This window comes from Taurulus bubalis, assembly GCF_910589615.1.
Source record: "Taurulus bubalis genome assembly, chromosome: 10".
NCBI lineage: Eukaryota > Metazoa > Chordata > Actinopteri > Perciformes > Cottidae > Taurulus > Taurulus bubalis.
In genome coordinates, this window is record NC_136598.1 from 12,094,833 (window position 1) to 12,119,449 (window position 24,617).

The 24,617-nt window shown below is 44.3% G+C and overlaps 1 protein-coding gene across 3 annotated transcripts in view; it reads left to right on the forward strand.

Annotated features, from left to right (window-relative positions):
• Nucleotides 1-24,617, forward strand: part of nova2 (NOVA alternative splicing regulator 2) — a gene marked incomplete at its 5' end in the record, with an annotated part of 66,546 nt that overhangs the window by 38,106 nt on the left and 3,823 nt on the right. For all 3 annotated transcript variants that reach the window (XM_079224624.1, XM_079224625.1, XM_079224626.1), the window contains one exon: nucleotides 10,076-10,242. In XM_079224624.1, coding sequence (XP_079080750.1) covers nucleotides 10,076-10,242 — 167 coding nt within the window. The remainder of the gene's footprint in view (nucleotides 1-10,075; nucleotides 10,243-24,617) is intronic.

The window sequence follows — 24,617 nt, forward strand, 5'->3', positions numbered from 1 at the left end:
ACAAGCAAAGAGAAGGAGGGAGAGATGGGGGGGGGGGGGGGGGGATTATGGGAAACAGGGTAGGAGAGCTGAACAGAGGGGGGAGAGTGCAGAGAAATGGTGAGAAAAAGCTGTTTTTTGTCGCAGGACTAATCATCCACTCTTGTATTTAGCGAAGTGAAAAGGGAATGGCACTGCAAAACAGTTTATCCAAACTAAACATATATGTATATATGTGTGTTTCAAAATAATGCATGTATGGGAACAGGAAGTTGGGAGCAAGTGGGGAAATAAGGAATGTCTCAGGTCAAACCTCTGCTCCATTAAAATGTTCCAGTCGTTAAAGGACTCTTTTACATGCAATTACAGACACGATCAGGAATTCGTCAGGACACGATGTTCACCATCTATTTGCCAGAAGTATTGATTGATTTTGGAATTGTTTCCCGAATTGTTGCCCTGAGGCGTGCAAATAGGGGGCTTGGAGATGTTGGAGGCGAGAAGGAGGTGGAGGCTGGATGCAGAGCAGCAGGGTCTTCCAAAAGAGAAAAGCATTACATCACAGCGCAGGAATTCCTGCCTTTTCTTCCACTTTCTTTTGTTATTCTTTAGAGAGAGTCGCCTTATTCTTCTTACCGAGTGCTCCGTCACTGCCGGACCTCGGCGGGGGATAAAGGAGGAGAGGGGAGGGCTAAGGGGGAGAGTGAGTGAGCAGAAACACTGAGAGAGAGAGAGAGAGAGAGAGAGAGAGAGAGAGAGAGAGACAGAGAGAGAGAGAGAGAGAGAGAGAGAGGCTGACAGGAAACCATGTTTTACTGTCCCTTGTGCTGATGCAGGAGTGAGTTTGAAAAATAGCACGAGGAGAAGAAGAGAGCAGAGGGAACATAGAGAGACGGGAGGAAACAGGAAATGAGGGATAACATAAGATTCATGTCAAACACAACTCTCTAAGAACACGTTAAACCCAGGCACATTGTTTTAATTTAATGGTGTATTGTTCTTAGGTCGCCGGTTTATTGTGGTACTTTTTAAGGGTTGCTATAATCTTTTTTTGTGTGTGGCTAATTGTAATAATTTGGGGGACTCTTTGCGGTAATTTTAGCAATTCTTTGTGGAATTTCTTGCAGTACTTTTTGGGTCTTTGTTGTACTTCATACAGCGCATGTATAGTGCTGTCAAGGACCCACGCAGAGCAAAGTGAAGCCAGTGCTAAAGTGCCTTAAACATTCTCTCCACTGACCATCAGGGGGCGACTCCTCTGGTCCATGATGTTCTTTTAGTAAAGGATGGTCCATATAAAGTCAAACAGACCTTAAAGCAGAGTATGCTTTAGGCTTTCTTGTGATTGGCAGGTCGCTACCACTGCTTTGTATGATCTGGGACTTTAATACTTTCAAAGTGTGTTTTCAGTTCGTGAAACTTCATTGTTAAAAATGTCTGATTCAGCGTTCGGTTGGACTTAGCTCCACCCCTCTTTGTCTCTTCTTGTTGTAAAAAGAACAAGATGGCGACGGCCAAAACTTTTGCGGCTTCAAAAAGTCAGTCCACAAAACAGTGACTTTATCCACTTCTCATACACATGCTGCAGCATGCTTGAGGAAGCCTTTTATTTCTCCTGTGTCGTTGTTTTACAGTCAGTTAAAGTCAGTAAAGACCAGTCAGAGCAGCGCCCCGTGCCAGCCGGCTGCAGTGACTCCGGTGTTTAATACTATTTTCCTAATCGACCGTGATTTCGTCTGGTGTAAACGTGTGGAAGCCGCGGGGAGCGTGTGTTGCAGCCCCTGTAGCACTCGAGGGGTTGGGGGGGGGCGTGCTGAACTCTGTGCCAGCCCGCTACAAAGCAACCATCACATTTTCATCCACATAAGCTGCCCTGCTGGACCGAGCTCTGCTTTCCGTCTTCTCTTTCTTTTCTTCTTTGCTTGCTGGTTTTCTCTCACGTCTTTTGCTCCCTTTTCTTGGACCCACTTTTGATCTTACCTCGCTTTGTTTTACAGTTTTTGGGGCTTTTCTCTTTTCCCTCTTCTTTTTTTCTTCTCTAAATTTCCAACTTTCCTTCCTTCACTCACTCATTCCCTTCCCTCCTCTTCATCTCCCCTCATATCTGTCTGTCTCCCTGATGAAGACTTGGTCGGCTGCAGCAGAGAACAGGTCCAAGTTTCCCCACTGCTGCTGATTACATCAGCACATGCAGTCATGCTCTCTCTCTCTCTCTCTCTCTCTCTCTCTCTCTCTCTCTCTCTTTCTCTTTCTTTTGGAATAACAACTCATGACATCACCAACAGCTGCCCAGCTGCATGAAAGAGTGTGTGTTTGGTGTATAATCACACTTGTGTGCGAGTGTGTATGCGTTTGTTTTACAGTTGCAGGCCAAACTTTGCAGCAGTTATCTGTCAACTATCCATCCATCCAGCTATCTGTCTATACTTTTCTGTTAAGAGTGAAGAGAATAATTAAATATTTTTTTCCGCACAGCTGGGCCTGCTCATTAGGCCATAAAAGCTTTTTAATTGGATAATGAGGTTCCGTGCGACCATTTCCATTGGCTTTTTGGGGTGTCAGTCAATAAACCCATCCATCTCTCACTGAAAGAGGCCTATTGGTCGTCGTTAGCACTTTTTTCTTTTTCTTCGCTTTACGAAGGCTCATTATGCAGAAAAGCTGCGGTAAGGTCACTGCAGAGGAAGAGCAAGTTGGAAAAGGGCTCACCGTCATGAGAGGTGACTAGTGGCAACAATAAAGCACTAGAAAATTAGCTTCAAGACATGAGTACAAATTCAGTCTGATATTTGTACTATGTGCCACAGAATGGCTTATATGTGGGAATTGTGCTTTGTGTCTTTACGGCACAAAAAAAGGGAAATAAACTCCCATTTGCAGCTGGAATTAACCAGTGCAGAGGAGAAAGCTCACTGGTTCAGAAAAACACGCCATCCCCTTTGATGTTGAGCATCCTAATAATGGAAAGATGTTGGTTCATCTTGGCAGGAACACCCTTTGGCGCACAGAATATTGGTTGCAAATTAATTTGAATACTCTTGGGTTTTCAAATGACTGCATCTGAATGAGACTCCCACTTTGAAACGCTCACTCATAATGTCAGTTGTTATAAAGTAGGGATTCCAAAAGGCCAACGCGAGGACATATACCACTTTTTTTTTTTTTTTTTTGTCATTGGTTTCTAAACTTGATCTTTAAGTGAACTTTTTCAGCAGGCTGAGAGTGTTAAATATTCCCTTTTTGGAGTGAAACACATCTGACATATCAGGAATCTCCAGCTGATCTTCACCTTTGGCTCCGTGCGTCCTCTGCCTGCGCCGTGGCCCCATTAGACGTTTTATACTCTCCAGAACAACAAGGTGTTGAGCTGCGCCGCTAACAGCCGGCTAATCCAACCGATCTGATCAAAGGTAGCCAGTTAACCTGAGCTTATCCGCAGCCTAAGGAGATCCGTTTAATGAGCTTACATTAAGTCACTGCGCTTCCAATCAGCTGGGATTGAGCCTTGGAGGTTATTTTACGCTACCAGATGGATTTTTACTTTAGTTATCTCTCTCTCTCTCCTTCGCTCTCTCTCTCTCTCTCTCACTCTCTCTCTCTTTCTCTCTCTCTCGCTCTGACTGCTTGTATCCTTCTGCTTGGATTGGATCTAAATCAACAAAAAAATTGTTTGTATTTCCATCTCCCTTTCTCCCTCTCTCCTACTCTCTCGTCTCTTTCATGACTGCATTCCAACCCTCTCTTTCTGGATCTGATTCCAGTTTCAGCTTGTGACGTAAATATCTGTCAGAAAGACAGGGATTTCTTTTTAAAGAAGAGAGAAATACAGAAAAAATATGCAATTGTGTAAAAGCGCTATGACTGTAAAAAGGTGTTCATGTGAATTCTAAATTCCAAGCTGAAACAGTTTTCCCTTGTGTTACCCTCAATCCTTCTTGGAGACAGAGTGCAATGTTTCCACCACAAACTGTCGCTTTAAAAAGACACATGGAAAAGGTGTCTCTTGTGTCTCACACTACACCGTCAGGTTTATGACGTGTCTTTGTTGTGACAAGTTTCACAGAGCTCTCTCTCTCTCTCTCTCTCTCTCTCTCTCTCTCTCTCTCTGCGTCCCAGTCCGTCTCCGTTTGTCTCCCTCCTTATCCCGGTGTCACTCCATTTTGACATAACCACTGTGACTCTGCGCCCGATCTGCCTCTCCCCCTCTGAGTTTCTGTCTGTTTCCCCTCTCCTCCTCCTCCTCTTCCTCCCATCACCCTGAACTTGACGCGTTGCGGATGTGACAGAAGTCATGCGAGCCCCTCTATCTATTTCTATCGGCCATCTTTTCTCTCTCTCTCTCTCTCTCTCTCTCTCTCTCTCCTGGGATGTGGCTTCCATCGGGGCGGCGCTGGGAGAGAAAAAGGCCGCACGTGTCAGAAGAGCGTGAACATGAACATCATGTACCTGTGAACACACAACCTCTGGCGACACTGTCACAGCTCGTCTCGTCTCTCCATCCTCTGCGTTCGTCTCTGATGTTATTTACTGTAGGGATCTTTTAAGGACTCTCGGGAGGACGTTTGTGACTCTTTTTTTTCTTTCTTTTACAAATGGGTCCCTTTGCGAGAATTTATTTCACAACTTGCCTCACACTATAACCGGTTTTCAGCCAACCAGACTGTTTTATGCCTTCAGTGGGAGTCTGAGCTGAAAAACAACATTAATAAACCAAGAAGGAATAACTTTTTTTTTCAGGTCACGGAAGCTCTCTGACTTTGTTGAGGAAAGTCGGAGACTTTTTACATCGTGGTCTGTAAATAAATACTCCTCAGTGGCCCAGTTTAAAGCTGCAGCTTCAAATTCCCACTCTGAGAAGTGACTGAGCTCATATGAGGCTTATTCAGTTGTTTTACTTTGAATGTATTACATCCTTGTGAAGATATTCGTCTAAAAACATGTGCTTTTTAAACACGACCAGGAAAATATTACAATAAATAAGCTTGACAATATTGTACATGTGTACATAATAATGTACAAAATCTGACAACTTGTTATATTAAGATGGTGCGTTAGTTTTTTTATTAATCTTTCTGTTAGAAATCTGAAGTCTCCAAACCCACGCAGAGAAACCTCCCTGCGGATCCAGAGAAGTCGTTACATCTCTGTTTTCATAGGCCGAGTATATCTCCATGACGAGGAAACTGAACTTGGCAGAGGGACCCTTTCATTTGTTCCATTTGGGATTTAATGCCACTAAAAATCGACATTCTGGCCCCCATTTGACCTTTAAAGCTGCTGCGACCTTTCAGGGCAGTGGTATGAGCCTTAATCGTCAGCTTATGGTGGCTCAGACCCCAGTGACGTGGGTCAAAGACGAGTGCAGTCAGAGTGGATGGGTCACACAAACGTTGGACTCTCACCCAGGAGATCGCTGTTAAGGTTGATTTGATGCTTGTTACGTAACTTTGCGTAGGAAAGTCTGCTAAGGGTCGTTGTTGTGTTGTTGTTTTTTGCGCTAATTATGTTGTTACGTAACTATTTGAACACGAACCGTGATCTTTTTTCTTACCTTAACCAAGAAGTCTTGTTGCTAAACCTAACCAATCATCCACGTGGCATTGTGCGTTCCTGCAAGCGAGGCTGATATGAAACGTCAACGTTCTACTTATTCAAATTCCCACTCTGAGAAGTGACTGAGCTCAAATGAGGCTTATACAGACTGGCGGGAGAGGACCAGACTTTTCTATCCCTTCCATGAGATTTTGTTTGAAGCAAAACCCAGAAGCATATTCCCTCAAAACATGAGAAGTATCTTCCTTCTGCGAATGTGTCCTCCCTTCAAGTGGCTTTGATCGCTGACGTGTTTACGTGTGTTCGCTTTTTAAAGCACCGAGGGATATTTGACTGTCTGCTCCCTGGCATGCATATGCTTCTGTGTGCGGCCGTGAGTCAGAAGGAGAAGCGGCTCGCTTTGGCCTACTGCCTCCGGTGCCTCTGGTCAACAGGGAGGAGGAGGAGGAGGAGGAAGAGGAGAAAGGAAGAGGAGGAAGGAGTGAGTCATGCTAGTTAGACTTTAATAAAAACAACTGCCAGGGTCCACAGCTCGGATCTCGATGATGGTGACGATGATGATAAGGGTGAGGAGGAGGATGATGACGTGTTCTGGTGTCGAACAAAGTGCTGCCGGGTCACTTGGTCACTGTGGAAATTGCGAGCCGAAGTTCACCGTCTGCTATGAATTTCACAGACGCTCGCTTCTCATTTTCAATCTCCGTCATGCTCCGGTGGAAATGAGCGCTCCTGTAAGTGAACCTCTCGTGTCGTCTGGGCTCGACTGCAGGTTAGTCCAGACTGACACTGGCCAGCTGCGTCAGGGGCCGGAGCCCTTCTGCAGCACGCAGCCAGTTATTCACAGAGATGGTCTCGCAGTAACACTACTGAATAGATTGTATTGATGTGACTCAGTGGACCCGAAAGGTTGCATTAAGACCTTGTTATCTCTTTGTGTTTTCCATATTGTTCACAACCCCAGACTCTTGCTTCAGTCAGTATGTTGTGGTCCTTAATTTCATATCAATATCTTTTGTATAATGTTTCCCCGACAACATTCAGCCCTGCGGTGCATCTCCAATGATACCAAACTCTGCAACAAACTCTGCAATATCTTCTTCACCAGAAGGCCTCTCAGAGTTTTAACAGGGTGGTTTGAAGTGCAGTATGCACTTCAGTGGTCGTTGTTGTTGAAAATGCAGTCGGCGGTCCTTTAATGGTTGTCGTGGTGATCCTAGACGAATGAGGATGGACAGCGCTGCCAGCTTCACTTGAAAGTTGTTGTAATTTAAAATCAGTTTCACCATCCTCTCGTAAACGTGTTGAACACAGTCTTAACAACACTGAACAGATATCGCTTCGGCAGCTGCAGCAGTAAAAAACGGCTTCCAACCGCTAAAATGTCAAATAATTGCAAAAGTCGCATACAAAGACACACACACACACACACACACACACACACACACACACACACACACAGTGCTCACACTGGAGGGAGGTGTTGGCGCTGGTCTGGCGTTCGCATGACAGGGACTGAGAGTCTGTGTGCGCTCGCTGCACGATAGACGACAAATGCTGCATGAGCCCAATATCTTCAATCATACTTTGCATTATGTGAACATTAATTGATCTGTAAGTAAATATTTTGCGATGAAACAAAACGGGTCTCTGCTGCAGCGGCACGGCCGCACAGCGGTTTCAACATGATCTCCATAGACAAAGTGGCCTTTTCTGCTACAATCACACTCGTCACACACACACACACGCAGACAACTACATGTGGACACGATCACAAGCTATACACTGAGACAATCACACACTCATGCCAAGACAATGGCCTGCTAATCCGTGCCTGTGATTGGACGGGTACAGATTACCCAGAGGGCACCAGCTGTCGGGGGAGAGGCGAAGCCCAGTTTTCTCAGTATCAGCGCGCACACACACACACACACACACACACACACACACACACACACACACACACACACACACACACACAGTCCCCCACTAATGCCGAATTAAATGCGGAATGAGGCTGAAATGTTCTCTGACATCGCGTTAGCATGTGGCTACACCTGAAATCCCAAGCTCTCGTGCATTTGCTCGCTTGCGTCACGCCGAGCTGAAGCTTTCAGCTGCTGTCAACAGAGGCTGTTTGTCACTGCTGTCAACAGACTGTAAAAATAGGGGGTGGGAATTAATATGAGGGTATTTGCTAACGGGCGTCCAGCCTAGCCAGGTACCCAAATGTTGCAGATGCCTGGACGTGTGTGTTTTTATTTTTAGCCTCTGTTGTTTTAAGCCTCCCCCCCCCCCCCCCCCCCCCCCCCCCACACACACACACACACACACACACACACACACACACACACACACACACACACACACTCTACTCTTTGTCTGGAGGGTGTGCGTCCACATTTTAGACCATTAAAAGTAGGAGAGATATCATTCAAAATTGTATTTTTTACCATTTGAATTTGACATCCACTGACAATTGACTTTATGTATCACTGTATCGTTGTATTTTCATAAATGCAGCATATTTCAATTGGACTCTTCAGTCTGCTTTGACCAGTGTTGTTGAAGTTGTATTTCTTAAATCAAATTCACACTCACACACACACACACACACACACACACACACACACACACACACACACACACACACACACACACACACACACACGCACACACACATACAGCTTTTATCCCTCTATCCCGCTGGTTCCAGAGCAGCCACAGAGGGCCGAGCCGGGCCAAACCGAGCCGGTCCAACAATGCCGGCAGAGGGAGGAGACAGGAAGCGTTAACTCACACGCTGCTGAGCAGAGATAAGGGCAGATTCCACTAAATACTGGAGTCAAGGGAGAGAGAGATGAGAGGATGGGAGAGGATTGGGAAGAAGAGGAAATGTATGTGTGGGGGGATGAAGGAAGTTAAGGAAGGAAGAAGGAAGAAGGAAACGAGAGAGCAAAATGGAAAAGAGAAAGGAGTGGGAGAGAATAAATAAATGTTCAAATGGGGAGCGGGAGAACCCGCCAAAGAGAGATTTACTTCCAGCATGTTATTGAGACACGGAGGACTGAGAGGCTTTGCATTGGCCTAGATTCTCCTCTGTGTGTCTCTCCGTCTGTCAACGCCGGCCCTCCTCTCTGGACACGACACTGATGTATTTATCCTCCTAGAGACCCGCGACATTTTCAGAAACAATGAGGTCATAAAGTACGAGGACGGTGATACATTTGTCATTGTTTTGGCTGGAGCCGCAAGCTTAAAGTGCTCTTTTCCAGCTGCTCAGGACCACACATGACAGGTGGTTCCTACAAGTCATATTATGTTACAAATCACAGCTAAGGATTGATCATTCTTTTTGTAAAGTTAAAATAGATGAGCTTGAAGCTTGAAGTGCAGTCTTTTTAACAAGGAAAACAACAATGTAGTCTAGACTTCAGTTTGCTCAAGTTTCATTGGTTTTCATTCAATGGATGGAACTAGTAAACAAAATGCATATAAAAACATCTCAACCTCTAAAAACTGTGACTGGGAAGTGTTAGAATGTCGAGGCTTTGTGTAAAAAAAGAAAGAAAGAAAGGAGAATCGACTACAGACTGCAGTGTTAAAAAATGTCTGATTTTCTACAAGATCATTAATTCCATCGCTCAGTCTCCGGCGTTGTAAACATTGGGCGTCTGTATAAAGGGAGTAATCGGGAAACAGTCTGATCCTGCACGCAAAAACGTAAACTAGCAAACGCAAACGTGTAGTTTTATGTTTCCGATTTTTCCTCTCGGTGGACATTCATCCCAGTTTCCCCTGCTGAGGACGTTGAGTGTTAATTCTCTTTGATTTGTATAGTAGAGTTTAGAGTTTGTTTGGACCAGGGAATGTCTTTCCTGGTTGGACGGCGTCCTGGAAACATGAGCTGAATGTCTCTGATGTGTTCAGAGGTGGAAATGTGAATGCACAAACATTCTCATACGTTTCTGATTAGTTTTCTGGCAAATACTGTATGATATACAATATGGACAAACATGCTTTTGCAACTGTTCGCTCGCTAACATTCCCTGGGATGCAGTGACACAAAATGGATCGAAATGTGTATTTAAATGTCCCAATGTGTCTTTTTTTTTAACAATCTTAAATGGGCCCTGAGTTACAAAAGGCGAAGAACCCCTGCTTTGTGTTCTGTGTTCGACTTTGCTGTTACTATGGGCTGCTGAAGCTGTGTAGTTCCATCATTACAGATCCCTCTTTTCCTGTATCCCAGTTGTTATTTGTTGAAAAGCAGTTTCATTTTCCTTCAACTGCACATTTAAAAAATGATCAAAACAGAAGATTGTTAGTTTTCGCATCAGAGTCGTGTCCTGCACAACGTCAAACCTTCACCCGTCCTCCGGGAGTCTCCGCCCGCCTGTGGAAACATTTTGAAAACACAGGAAACACGATCATTTGTCAAAAGTGACACAAATAGGAGGCGCATTTAACTTCAATTATGTGTCTCCGCCAAGTACTTATTTGCCACCAGTTTAAAACTCATGCACCGACTTGTTTCTGTCCACAGGAACGACAGAGCGCGTGTGTCTGATCCAGGGGACGGTGGAGGCGCTGAATGGCGTCCACGACTTCATCGCTGAGAAGGTGAGGGAGATGCCTCAGAGCACCCAGAAGACGGAGCCGGTCAGCATCATGCAGCCACAGACCACCGTCAACCCCGACCGAGTCAAACAGGTCAGTCCTCTGTGTGTGTGTGTGTGTGTGTGTGTGTGTGTGTGTGTGTGTGTGTGTGTGTGTGTGTGTGTGCGCCAGCTCTGCTTTCGGCTCACGGGTGTGTGAAGAAGAGGAGGGAGCGAGGTGTTTGCGTTTTGGAGCGACAAACCGCACTGTGGTCGAGCTGTGATTTTCTGTGTGAGTGAAACTGAATGAGGCGGAAAGAAAAGAAGAAGAGAAACGGCATGCAGACGTGTAAACGGATGAGGGAGGAGTGGGAGGGGGAAGGGGAGGGGGGAGTGAGAAAGAGAAAAGGAGCATCAGGGAGATAAGAATGCAAAGAAAGAAAAGAAGGAGAAAGGTCAAGACGGGAGAGATAGGAATAGAGAGTGTGGATAGAGAGAGAGAGAGAGAGAGAGAGAGAGAGAGAGAGACAGAGAGAGAGAGAGAGAGAGAGAGAGAGAGAGAGATGACATCCACTCAGACGGGATGCAGCGTGAACGTATAAACTCCCCATGTGGCATAAACTGTGGGGTGCCACACACACACACACACACACACACACGCACACACACACCTTAACATCCACCCGCCAACTGGGAATAGTTTCCCGCTGAGGGAGGAAGCCTCCTGGTCACTCTCTCTCTCTCTCTCTCTCTCTCTCTCTCTCTCTCTCTCTCTCTCTCTCTCTGTAACAATCGGGCTCGCGCGGGAAGCGATTTGAGAACAAACGTCCTCTTATTGCCAGTTACCAGTTGATGTTTTCTTATTTCTGCACTTGGCTCTCTGACCGAGATAAGAGAAAACATCTGGTTCTCACTCCACACATTGTCAAATGCAAGGAGACATGTTTTTGTTTTAATTGGATGAACATAAAGAAAACACATGAATATCATACAGTCCTTCATCCCGCCTATGTTTGGTTGCATCTCTCGAATTTGTACCTGTGACGCTTTCTCATCACTTCACGTTGTATAATGGAATAGTAGTTGACCCATGCGTCACGTTTCAGTTGTTTACAAAGAAACCGACAGCAGACACAAAGTGTGGCGTTTGCTTCGAGAAACTTTGTTTGATTGACGGTTCACAGGAAGCTGGTTGTACAGCCAAATCTGAGTGCCGATACCCGCCGCACAATTAGTGCGGCCATCGATGATGATCCGTTTAAATGATCATCATCGTTCTCTCTCCATGATTGCTCCCTATTGATTAGTCAGGTCTGGCATTGTTTCCAGCTATTGACTGTTCGTGCCTGCCAGACAATGCATTCGACCAGGCCTTGTGGGCTTGCGTTTACACACACACACACACACACACACACACACACACACACACACACACACACACACACACACACACACACTCCACACTTCGGCCCACATACACTCCGCAGATTTGAACTCAGGTTTTTTAAGGCTTCTGACTGTGTCTTGTTCATCTGTATCTGTGTTTGCTTCTTCTAATGTTCATGCTGGGATGGTAAAGCACCGTCACAGCTGGACACACAGCTGTAGAGAACTGTTTAGCATCTCCTTCCATCCCATTCAGCCGCAGTAGTTCATCCCTCAGGTGTTGGATGGGATGTGGTTGAGGCCTGGTTTCCCACACCAGACTCAGGTTGTAGTTGCCATGCAACCAGTGAGGAGTGTAGGATGCCACCGCTCAGATCCTGCAGCACATACACTACCGTAACATTGACGGGTGAATTGATGTCCGAGATGTCACGCTGAGAACATTTTCCCAGCGGTTAGTAACACCGGCGTTCCTGATCAGATGTGACATTTTACAAGAAAGGATATCCGTCAATGACGGTCCGTATCTGCAGAGTGCTGACTTCAGATATTTCTCTTTTTTTGTATAGTCAAGGGTTACGAGTTGTGCCTATAATTGTGAAGGTAATACCGTGGCTCAATGGTCTGAACCAAAACAGCTTCCCCCCTACGCTTTTACCTTTCACAATAAAAGCCCTATGACACACATACACTGCAGAGCTTAAATTCTAAATAGCTCACACTTTGAACAAAACCGATGCTGAGCATCGAGTTTAAATCTAAAGTATTACTAATTTTGCTTTTTTGTCTTTGACCCCAAATCCTCCGCCATCGCATTGACAGTCAACTCTCCGCACTCTCGTCACGTGAATACTGACGCTGTGACTCTTCTGCTGCTGTATGTGGCTGAAACGTTTATTAATGTGGCGTCCATCGTCCGACTAAGTATTGATAACGGCCTAGTATTTAAAAAAGTTGAGTCAAGTTCTTTTTTATTTGATGAACGTGGTGCTGGCAGGCAAGAATTGTGATGGCTTTATATTCGACCTCCATGTAACGCTGTGACTCCGCCGCAGAAAGCCAAATCCATGCTTTACAATTCAGTTTTTGTGCAGATTTAAAAAATGAGCAACAGTGTCCACAGTGAGCTGTAATAGGTGGCGGGATGGTGCGGGGCTGGCTGTGTTTTGCCGTTATGTGGGGTTCTCTGTTTATTTCATCTTTATCGTGAGCGCCGGAGCCCGAGGCTGACTGACATTCGAGGAATAGAGTTTAGGACAAGGCGAGCAGCCGCAGGGAGACAAGCAGGCTAATAGCTGCTGATATTTAAACACTTATAATAGAGGGTGAATCCCCCTGTTGCTCTTTAGGCTATTTATACCACGTCAGAGAGGCGACTAAATGGATTTGTGCAGCAATTTGAAGACACACAGATACACACATGTTCACGCACACGCACACAGAGAAAGAAACCCACAGACCAAAATAACAGATGCCCCGACCTTTCAACGACAGTTCACGCAGCCGAGCAAAACCCAAAGGACCTGATCTCAAGGGCCGTTAAGATGGCACATGCTTTCTGAGGAAACAGAAAAAAAATTATAAAACGATCCACGACTATATGACTATATATTTGAAGTAATAGCACATAATCATTTTTGCTCTCAATTGTGGAACAAAGTAATTATCATATTGTGATCGTGTGAAATTGCATGGTGCAATATAAGGAAGACATTATGATAATGAACATATTTAATTACACTACCTTACATAGTTACTATTTTGTCTGAATAAAGGTATTTTGGTCAATTAATTTTGTGTTCCTCAAGATAATTTAATAGCACGGAATTATGGAAAACATATCTAAATATATATCTGAGAAAAACGACCACAGCAAAAGACACATTTTTATTATAAACTGCACCTGATACTTTGCTTGTAGTCGCCACAAAGTGTAATTAAAGTACTGTAATGCAAGTAACACAGTGCTCCCAACATACACAGTCACATACACATGTAAGGTCAGTGGGCTGTGAGTAAGCTGAGACGTACTGGTCTTTAAAAGCATGGCGGTCATTGTGGAAACACACAAACACAAGCTGGTTTTGATCTGATGAATGGAGCTTTAACACACACACACACACACACGTTGTCATACACACCACCATACACACAACACGTGTGCCGATGAAAGATAAACTGGTGATTGTCAAAATGTCTTCCCCTTCTTCTTCTTGTCAAGAGTGCGGCTGTTGTAGCATGTGGTGTTGACCTCACTGGTTAACCCCTGGGAACTGAGAGAGAGAGAGAGAGAGAGAGAGAGAGAGAGAGAGAGAGAGAGAGAGAGAGAGAGAGAGAGAGAGAAAGAGAGAGATGATGTTGAGGAAAAAGACAAAGTGGCAGGGAGGAGGATGGAGAGAGGGCGTGTGGGAGAAGATGATATAGAGACAGAGGGAGGACAAACGCGAGCCAGAGAACAGACGTCCTGGCTCCCGCCCGGCTTAGTTGGTGACTGAGAGCCGTCGGACGTCGGTGCGCTTCAAGGCCGCATGAGAGCAGAGAGGAAGATTTATGGGCTGAATAAATTCTTCTACCGCCGGGGCTGATGAGATCTGACGTGACACATGGAAGACGAGAATTTTATTGAGGGGTTTTATTTCTTTTATTAGTCTGTGAACACTCTCGTAAAAAAAAAAATCGTCACACCACCGCAGCGCGCTCTTATGTTATGTATATATAACATTTTAGTTCATAGTTTGACGAGGGTGATAAGTGCTCTCACAAAAACAATTTGATTGATGCACAACATTCTGACAAAGAATTTGTTGTGTTTTTTATTGGGATATAATGACATACACATAAGCATGAAATATTCAATTAAAAACACAAATTTAATATATCAGCATATATATATATATATATATATATATATATATATATATATATATATATATATATATGTATGTATGTATGTATGTATGCATGTATGTATGTGTATATATATAAGCAAATTTAAAAATGTTTTCAGATCCTCTGATGACCACCAGATCCTACTTTGTTTTAAAATGTTAAACTGATTTATAAAAATACATACAACTGTGTTTGATGTCACAAACCGGCGCCCAACATCCGGGTCTGAAAAGTGAAGCCAATTCTGAAGCATCTTTAGCTTGCATTGTTTCAAATGGCCACCAGGGGGCGACTATAATGACTTCTCTCTTGATTTATTCCCTCAGTAAACATGAGTTTATGGTTCGCAATCTCTAGTTTCAAGTCGTCTTCAATACAGCATGATGTTCTTTTAGTAAATGATGGCCCTAAACTCAAAGCTTCAAAACCGTAGTTTGGTGTCATGGTGACTATGTGCACTTCCTATTAAATGCACCAGGTCCAGGTTTTAGGTTTTAGGTCACGAGGCTGCTAGTTTGTGATCATCCGTGTTTGCGTGCCGTTAGTTTGGTGTCTTCGAAGAAAAGCAGCGCACAAACATGAGATAAAAGCGGAGGCACTCAGACCTCCCTCTCTGTGTCCATGTGTAAAGTAGTGAAGCATCACCTACTTACTACATCAATATTGTATTCATGAATTGGAAGTAAATCTCGTTCTCTCGTCTGTTATTGTTGCATTATGGTGTTTTGGAAGTGAGCTGCAGAGCCGGAGCCGTCTCCCCCGTGAGATCAGCTGTAAATGGCTTGTGGTTTTGTTGTGGTATTATTGTTCTGGGGCTATTTCTGGCCCGCGCTGCCTTTCAGACTGAAAACGGCAAACACACGCATATGCAAGCGTTTACGCTCATCGCCTCTAGTCTGGCTGTTTTCCTGGCCGCTCCCTCCGGCCACTTCCTGCGGGAGAGAGGGGCCATTTCCGGTGAACTTTCACCTCCAGCACGAACACCTGTTTCCTACTTCCTGTTATTGTCTTGCCTGCACAGGAAGTTGGCCGCAAATGTCAGGAAATCGTAGAGTCTGGCTCACTTTGTCAGATGCTGGAGAAGTGGGAGTGTAAGACTGAGAAATAGCTTCAGCCAAAGAATTAGTCAAACAGATGCGCTCTGTGTTGTTGTTGTTGATCAGTGAATGAACAAAGGAATATGGTTGGAGTTTGATTGCATTAATCAAATATGAATCTTTCAAAAAACCCTTATCAAATCCATTTGGGTTCGGCTCTCAACATAAACAAACATAAACAAATAGCAAGCAGCACTCTGTCGCTTGTGTTGAACTCAACTTGAACTTGTCGTCATGGAGGGTTTTGTCTTTCTATGACACCCCTTTCCCACTGGACAAAAAACACCCACTAAAATCTGCCTTCACTGGGAACAGGGTACAATCTGAATTCATCCGTAAGACAAATGACTCCAGTTCCGATCGGCAGTGACGGAAACATGACACCCGGTTGGAAGCGCTCTTTTTTTTTGCCCCTTTTCTGATGCGATGTCGTGTGACACGCATTGATAGTGAAAATGACGTGATACAAATCAACAGAGATTTTGACAATTATTTAAATGTATTAATGTACAAAACATACATTTAATAGGTGCCCCTCAAAGCCACAAAACTCCAGTTATAAGAACAGTCCTTGTATCTTGTTGATTGTCCGAAAACACACTTTATTCAAACTCCACAGATCTGGTCTCTCCACTGATCCAACAATCACCAGCTCTGGTTTGAGAGCTTGAAAGAGAAACTGAATGAGTAACAGATAAAACATTTTTGTTAAAGGAGTAACCATAAGTAAGTCTGTTCTGTTTTGTTGTACTCTCAGGGTTTTACATACCGAGCAGACTCTTACCTTTTACAGTATGCTGCCTTCTTACCTTCTTATGTAACGTTTTATCTCCCCGTCAGTCCTGTGATTTGCAGCCTCACCGCTGAGTCAGAAGAATAACACACTCTCTGGCTTTCTCTCGCCCTCTGCGTCTCTTATCTGCTCCAAACCGTCATGATCGAGTGTCTGTATCCCATTATCTCTGCAGTTATTCATATTTACTGCCCTGCTCTGCACACGTGAGCAGAGGGAAAAAATCAAGCTCAGACGTGACGTTTTGCTTTCTCTCTCACTTCCTGTCCCTTTTTCCCTTTTTTTCTTTTCCTGTTGCTCTGTTTGGCTTTTGTTGTGTCTTTATTTAGAGTATAATTATGATGCCTCATTTGGGCCTTTGTAGGTTAAAAAAATATGTTTTTAATGAAATAATGACTTCCTCTGGGAAGGGAGTTTATACTCCCGGGAAAAAAAAGAAGATACAAACTGTTCATGCTGACATTGGTATGCATTGTACTTTATCTTCATGTTACATCTGTACGTTTTATTTTGTAAATGGGTTTGGTAAGATCAGGTTAGATAAGTCCTATTTGCTGTTTCTGATGTCCTCTCTGACGTACTGAGCAAGGTGAAGATCCTGAAAGATACATAAACACGTGCTCTTTTATTACCATAAATCACTACCAATATATTATATTTCGCACTCTGCGACTCACATTTTTTAACAGTGTTGTGATGAGGGTGATCCAACCTTGCAAAGGGAAGCGATGTGACTTGACAATTTTTTTTTTTTCTGCAATCACTACTAATACCCTGCGTGTTATTCATATCTCTCTGTGTGGGGAATGCACAAGAAAGGTGCGGAGAAGGCATTAGCCATAGACAATCAAAAGATATTTCTGCCACATGCAGAGCGGTTTCAGCAGGAGAGGTAAACACCAAGGATGCCAAGGGGAAAGGAAGAAAGGAGACATTGTATTATTTGCTAGTTCATTACGCAAAGAGATTTTAATGTATATTTTGCAATATCTGTATAGTTTCATGGAGTTCACCACGGATACAACTTCTCAAGCTTTTATTTTTGACACAATGTAAAAAGCTAAAGCCCTTCGATCCCTGTGATACATACAAATGGAAATATTTATTCATGTATTTTGCATCAATTTAAATTCTGCGTTCGTCCCCAAAATGGAGCAGGACATGGTATCTGTGGAAAACTTTGGTGTCTGTGGGTTTGAGCAAGTCTTGGCGGCACACTGCATGCAATGACTGAGCCAGCAGAGGGTCCAGCCGGTTAGAGGAAACACACGGAAACACACGGAAACACACACACACACACACACACACGGAAACATACACACACACACACACACACACACACACACACACACACACACACACACACGCACACACACACACACACACACAATTTCACAGTTCCCCAAGAAAAGTGACTCATGGTGTGAAGTGGCAGTCGTTCAATGACGCATTCATTTTTATTTACAAATCAAGAGCACTTTCACCGACTCAAGTCGGTAAAAGTTACAAGGTAAAATGTTACAGGTTATAATTTTAAAATATTGAACCACTAAAATATTTAGTTTTTTGCAGTTGAACTTGACTTAATTTCATACACCTATTAAGGCAAAAATCCCACACAGTGAAATAATCTAGTTTTTTGTATGTGTGTTCATTTACATTCTACAAGCATGACAAGTACAATGTTCTCAGGAGGGGGACGGTCTGATCAGGAGATCCGTCAAACTGCAACATTGCAGGACAACAGGCAGCTCGAACCCTCCCCGGTACATCGTGGGCATCCACGTCTGTATTGTTTGCATACCAGGGCCGGAAAAAAGAAATGTCTCCAAAAATGCTGGTAAAGAAGCGGTGTGTGCACATGTTAGGACGTGTGAAATGGGCAGCATTACATTTCGTAAGTGTCAAACACAAACCATAACGTCAACCAGGGAGGACCAGCAGCTGAAGCACCCAGGGGCCTGGGTGTGGCCGATAAGCCCAGGTGCTGCCACGCCCACCTCCAGTGTGTGTGTGTGTGTGTGTGTGTGTGTGTGTGTGTGTGTGTGTGTGTGTGTGTGTGTGTGTGTGTGTGACTGTATACTTATATCCAAAGTTAACACTATGTTGCTGTCAGTCATTGTACCCCGGCTCTTCTGCTCTGCAGTTATTTTTAACCTGGTGGTCAAAGGATGAAAGAAGAAAGACGGCGAGAGAGACGTAAAAAGAGAGATGACATGGTTACGGGGAGAGAGAGAGAGAGAGAGGGAGAGAGAGAGAGAGAGAGAGAGGCGACTAAGCCTGTGGATCAGGAGGAGGCAGATTAAGCTAAAGTCCCCTGCTTAAGACTTCAAAGTTCAAACTCCTGCAGCCTCAACAGTTGTCCGCTGTCCTCCACTCCGTGTGTGTGTGTGTGTGTACATGTAGGTGTGCACGTACATCTTAGAGTGTGTGTGTGTGTGTTTGTGCGTTCATTGTTTACCTTTGCGTGTGTGGAATTGTATGTACCTTTTTGTGAGTGAATTCTGAATTTGTGTGTTTCTTCACGTGTTTGCGTGTGTGTGTGTGTGTGTGTGTGTGTGTGTGTGTGTGTGTGTGTGTGTGTGTGTGTGTGTGTGTGTGCGTGGTTGTTGGTCTCCAATGACAACGATGACAGGCGACCTTGTGACCTGGAGGAAACTCGACACAACTCTGGGACGAGGAGACGACTCGTCATCGCCTCCATGACAGCTCTGAGATATATAGAGACAGAGGAACAGAGGAAGGAAGGAATGTTCTAGGGATGACGGTGTGATGAGAGAGGAAGAAAATGGAAAGAGAAAAGAGAGAGAGTTAGAGGCAAAGAGAAGAGAGAGAGAGGGTCGTTTCAACTTACAGGAAGCAGTTATGGGATTTAGTTTATTAAAATGTAGACCATTCTTAATGTATTAGTATGGTTACAAATATGGGATGAAACAGGATGTTGAGCTGCTTTGGCCTATTTATTTTTTTGACTTTTTGGGATGGGATGATACACAAGCTATAATACAACTTTCAACTTGTTTACTGCTTTTAGTGGATATTTAAAACTAGTTTGAAGGTGAATAAGCTTCTAAAAAAAACTCTTGAGAGTGTTTACCAATAAAACAGAACGGTTCATCATGTCGAGCTCCATCAATTATTCAACTAATTCATTGCGGTTGCTGTTTCATCGCACAACGTCTTCACCGGTGAAACATTTCCAGCTTCTCCATCAGCACTCCCGAGGTTTTATTATTATTTTATATTATATTAGAAAACAGAAAGCAGCGACACGAGATAGCCAGCGGGCTGGAGCTGTGTGTTAATACGTCTGCGCCTCAAGGTTAAACCCTGACAAACTACTCTGTGTGTGTGTGTGTGTGTGTGTGTGCGTGCGCGCGCGCACGTGCGTGCGTGCGTGCGTGCGTGTGTGTGTGTGCCGTCATGGTTTGTTAACAGTTTGCTTGTTTCCTTGTTTGATAAATGAGACATTGTTCTCTTAGATTTCCTCGCTTCGGTTGACCTCCAAACCGGTGTTGCCAACTCTTTACCACCAAAAGCAGCACTCACTGAATCCAGCGACAGCAGCCATTCCGACATGTCAGTGCAGGGAAACACATGTAATTGGTTACATGAATTATGGCCCTGTTACTGTGCACGCTGGGCTCAAGGTATTGGCTGTGACACGCTAAATAGAATAGGACCATAGTTAATTTTTGAAATGGCTGCTGATGAAAAGGGTTTATAAGTGCACATCATTCAGAATCAAATGATTGGACGAGTTTATTACATTCCTGCGAGAGCAACAGATACCAGATTATTTATTTTTATTAATTGTATAATTGATGTAAAGAACATTTTACAAGTATATAAAAAAATGTAAGAAATTCTCCACTTTTCTTTTTTCTTTTTAAAACAAAATAGAATAAACGACATTATCAAAAGCTTTTCATTTCCTCTATAATCTTATTAAAAATGTTTCTCTACTGAGAAATGAGAGGGTGAGTTCGAGTGAGACGTTTTATATTTCTGTAGGAAACATCGAGTCAGAATCCGCTGAGCCGGGTGGCGGAGCTAAATGGAGCTGCTAAGATGACGTTGAGGAATTATTAATAGTGCAGTATTAAAGTATGAGGGTTTATTGGACAAAAGAGACGGCCCGAGGGTCAACGCCTCAGTCTGTTGATTACAGAGAGGAAGGTCACGGAAGCAGATGAGCCGAGGAATTACACCTTCACTTGACGCGACGACGACGACAAGCAACCGCGTCTTGAACTTGAATCCGCTCGCTCGGCTCAAACCCGTTAAAGGATGAATTTGTGCTCCCGTGGAGTCATTTAGATCTCCTGCCACTGATGGCGTCCCAAACCCTAGAACATGGCATGTGGGCCTCATCAGGTCATAACGAGGAGAGCCAACCCCGAGGGCCAGCTGGACCCTAACGAGCCGCGGGACCTAAAAGAATCATGAGCCTGGGTTTCAGTGTGCTACTTACACTGTTGTTTCAGAGGCCGTTACAGTAGAAGTCACTGACTGTTGTCGGCCTTTTTTGGTTATTGTCGGCTCAAAGTATGAACTACTAGAATTTTGACAGTTTTGGCAATCTTTATAATTGCCAAAACTGTCAAAATGCTAGTTTGTTGCAAACTGCTCCCCCCATGAATCCAATTGCCCCGCTCCGCCGTCGACATTGATTTGGACTTATCTGCTAAGCTGTCGTATACCTGCTGAAGTCGACACTTCCTGTCCCCCCGCTCCTTTGCAGCGTTTGCCGTGAGTGCATTCATGAACGGGAGATCGGCTTCGGCCCCCCCGACCTCAACCCCCCGTCAGCTGCAGCAACAGGGCGTTCTAGTCAGCAGCTGGATGGACACCAAACTCTTCTTTCCTCTGTGGAAAAGTTTCTCCCAACAGACAGAAAGCTCTTCAAGGGGAGGAATAAAATAAAGTAAAACAAAAAAGATGAGAAAAACTCACAAAACAGCGTTAAAGAAGAGAAGAGAAAAAAAGGAAACATTAAAGAGCCGTCACTGTAGGAGCGATATCCCGACCGCTGCCAACTGTCACATAATCTTCTTCTGTGCGGCAGAAAGGTGCTGGGAGCAGAGGATTGTGGGTAGGTGGGAGGCTGGCTGGCTGGCTGAGACTGCCATTAGAGCGAGCGGACCCAAAGGCGTCAGCTGAACAACACCAGGGTGAAGATGCTGATTTTCAGAATAAAACACTTCAGATCGTGTGTGTGTGTGTGTGTGTGTGTGTGTGTGTGTTTTGACCTTGTTCAAAGAGGTTTATAAGCTTTTAAAATCTGCACACAAAAAAAGAAAAGCAAAAGGACATGAAATGGAACGAGAGAGAAGCGACTATATAGAGGAAAAGAAATCGGAGGAGGAGGAGGAAGAGGAGGAAGAGGAAGAGGAGTGGAGGCAAAACGGAGAAGCTCATTAGCAGAGAATCAGTTTGGATTTAGAGATGGCGGATCATTAGGGCCGGGAGGGATCAGACATCACTGTACCACTGTTTATCTTCCCACCAACACCCTGTGTGTGTGTGTGTGTGTGTGTGTGTGTGTGTGTGTGTGTGTGTGTGTGTGTGTGTGTGTGTGTGTGTGTGTGTGTGTGTGTGTGTGTGTGAGAGAATGTTTCAGTGCAGAGGATGAAAGGGTTCGTGGGTAAAAAAAAAAAAATCCAGCCCCCTCCCTTGCTCTCTCTCTCTCTCTCTCGCCTGTCACTTATTTCTTTTATCCCTCGCTTCATTTTTTACCCCCCGCTGGTCTCCTTTCGCTGCTGAAAATGCAACAAACCTCCCTGAAAATATTGCCGCTCGAAGAAAAAAAAATCCTGCTTGAACATTCTCAGATGGCCATAAAAGCTCAAACGGACGTCCTGCTGTAATGACATCGTTTCTACGTCTTCTACTTTTTTTTTAATTCATTCATTTGACGGGAAGATTTTTTATCTTCTTTTCAGTCAACTTTTCCAATAAACTCGTTCCCAATTAAACTGATCTGTTAAGATCTTAAGATTAGCAGCGCGACGTCAATTGAGGCCGCCGTCGTGCAGACGTATAGTTCAGCTTCAAACGGCAGCAAACCGGGAGAGGGAGGACAAAGACAGGGTGAGACAGGGAGGCAACTGGAATGGCCTTCGCATTCTCTTGTATTGTACATTGAATTGATCCGTCTCTCCGTTGGATTTTTCTTCGCTTCCTTTGTTTCTCTCTGCGTGGAAAAACAAAACACACAACAAAAAAAACACAGTCTCTCTCTTCTCTCAGTTCATTGAATTGATCGACCTCGCTTTCTCCCCTACTCTCTCTCTCTCTCCGTCTCTTTCATTCTATCGTCGTATCTTTTCTTTTCATCAAGGACACGTTTTTTTTCCCTCCCCTCAGCCCTCCATCCCTTCATCCTCTTCCTGCAGCCCACTCTCTCATCTTGTCTTCTCCCGCTTGTGAATATTCAACGCTCAGGTGGACAGCAGATGCAGCAGCGGTGGGTTTGCTCTGAGAGTGGGATCGATTCCCACGGGGAGGGAGTGTGGCCCTCATACACACACCCACATTCGTTTTTCGCGATGGCGGCTGATGTGCCACAGAAGTGGAGAACGTCTCGTGTGGGTGTCCGTGTTCGTGAACAAGCACTTTGCAGAAAACAATTCTTGTCACTTTGCGTTTGCACCTGAAGAGCGAAGTCACAGAAGTTTGTGCAGGTTGAGCCGAGGGGCAACGCGTCAACGGGCCTTGGTTCTTGGCTCTTGGTTTTCCGGTTCTTGGTTCTCGGTTCACTCAGACCTCAGATCAGACCTCAGATCAGACCTCTAGACATCAGATGTTGGAGATATATAGACGTGAACTCAACTTACGTTTACCTGTTAGATGGGAAAACCTACAGTCTCTTCTATTTTTTTCAGCCAATTTGCCCATAGTCCACCATTTACTTCCACCCAAATTGGTGTCAACTCATTTTGGAGAATTGCGATGCAATGTTAAAATGTATTTTGAAATTTTTTTTTTTGTTGACTCAATTCCTTTAGAGAGCTCTCTTTAGATAGCCGGGACAAATAAACACTTAATCATGTGGTCAGAAGCAATTCATTGATTCATGTTTTTTTTCTCAAGGATTTTTTTTTTAAAGTTTGTGTATTTTGTAATTGTAAATGGTGATGGCCTTTTTTCACTATTCCCGAATAAATTAATTGGGCGGAAAACAATCAATACATTAATCAATGATTAAAGATCATAAATTGGACGCATGGGTGGAAATCATAAGAATCACTTCAGGTCAATAGTCGCTTGTTTACAAGCACTGTGCAATGTATCAGTGTCCCAATAACCCGAAATAAGAGCATTATGTCCATTCATGGACCAACTGTTAGGCTATATGTGGTGTTAAATACAATGAACAATAGTATAATAACAATAATACATCATTCGTAGACGCGAGTATGTGAAACAAAATGTGCTATGTGTGTGTGTGTGTGTGTGTGTGTGTGTGTGTGTGTGTGTGTGTGTGTGTGTGTGTGTGTCATCGCCTCACTCCCTTTCACTACCCTTTGAATGCTGAAGCTGTGTTTCCATGGCAACGCTGACCCCTGGGAGTCAATGTTATTTTTTTTCACACAAGCAGCCTCTTTAGAATTCCTCTCTCTCTCTCTCTCTCTCTCTCTCTCTCTCTCTCTCTCTCATCCATCCTTCCCTCCCACTTCATGTACCTTCATCTCTTTCTCTCCATTATGTACCAAAGATATTAGTTATGTGTGCAGGTGGTTGAAAACACTGCGCACTCCATAATGTTGTCAGTCTATCTCAGATCTTTCTCCTTCAGGACACACACACACACACACACACACACACACACACACACACACTCACACACACACACTAACACACACACACACACACACACTCACACACACACACTAACACACACACACACACACACAAAGTCAGTCGCTCTCTCCCTCTGCGTCTTTTCTTTCACTTTTTTGTCCCCCGTCCTTCAGGAGGAGACTCCTTGAAAAGCAGTTCCTGACAAAGTTTCGTTCAGCGCTGACCTTGCCTTTAATGTCTGCTCTTGAGCTTAATGTTGTGCATGTGCACCGCTTCACCGTGTTCTGTGCAACAACAACAGGGAGATTTCTCACGACCAATTACCCATCGCACGATTCTTGTTCATTAAGTGTGGCTTCAGCTGCAGGGTCATAGACCCCTGCAGCAAAGCGCACTTCATAGTATTGCTCGGGCTTAATAATCATAGTCCCACAAAAACTTTGGCGCGTATCTCCTCCCACAGCGTTGCCAGCACATGCGTAAAAAATACATCAAAACGTGCGGCCTGCTCGGGAATCG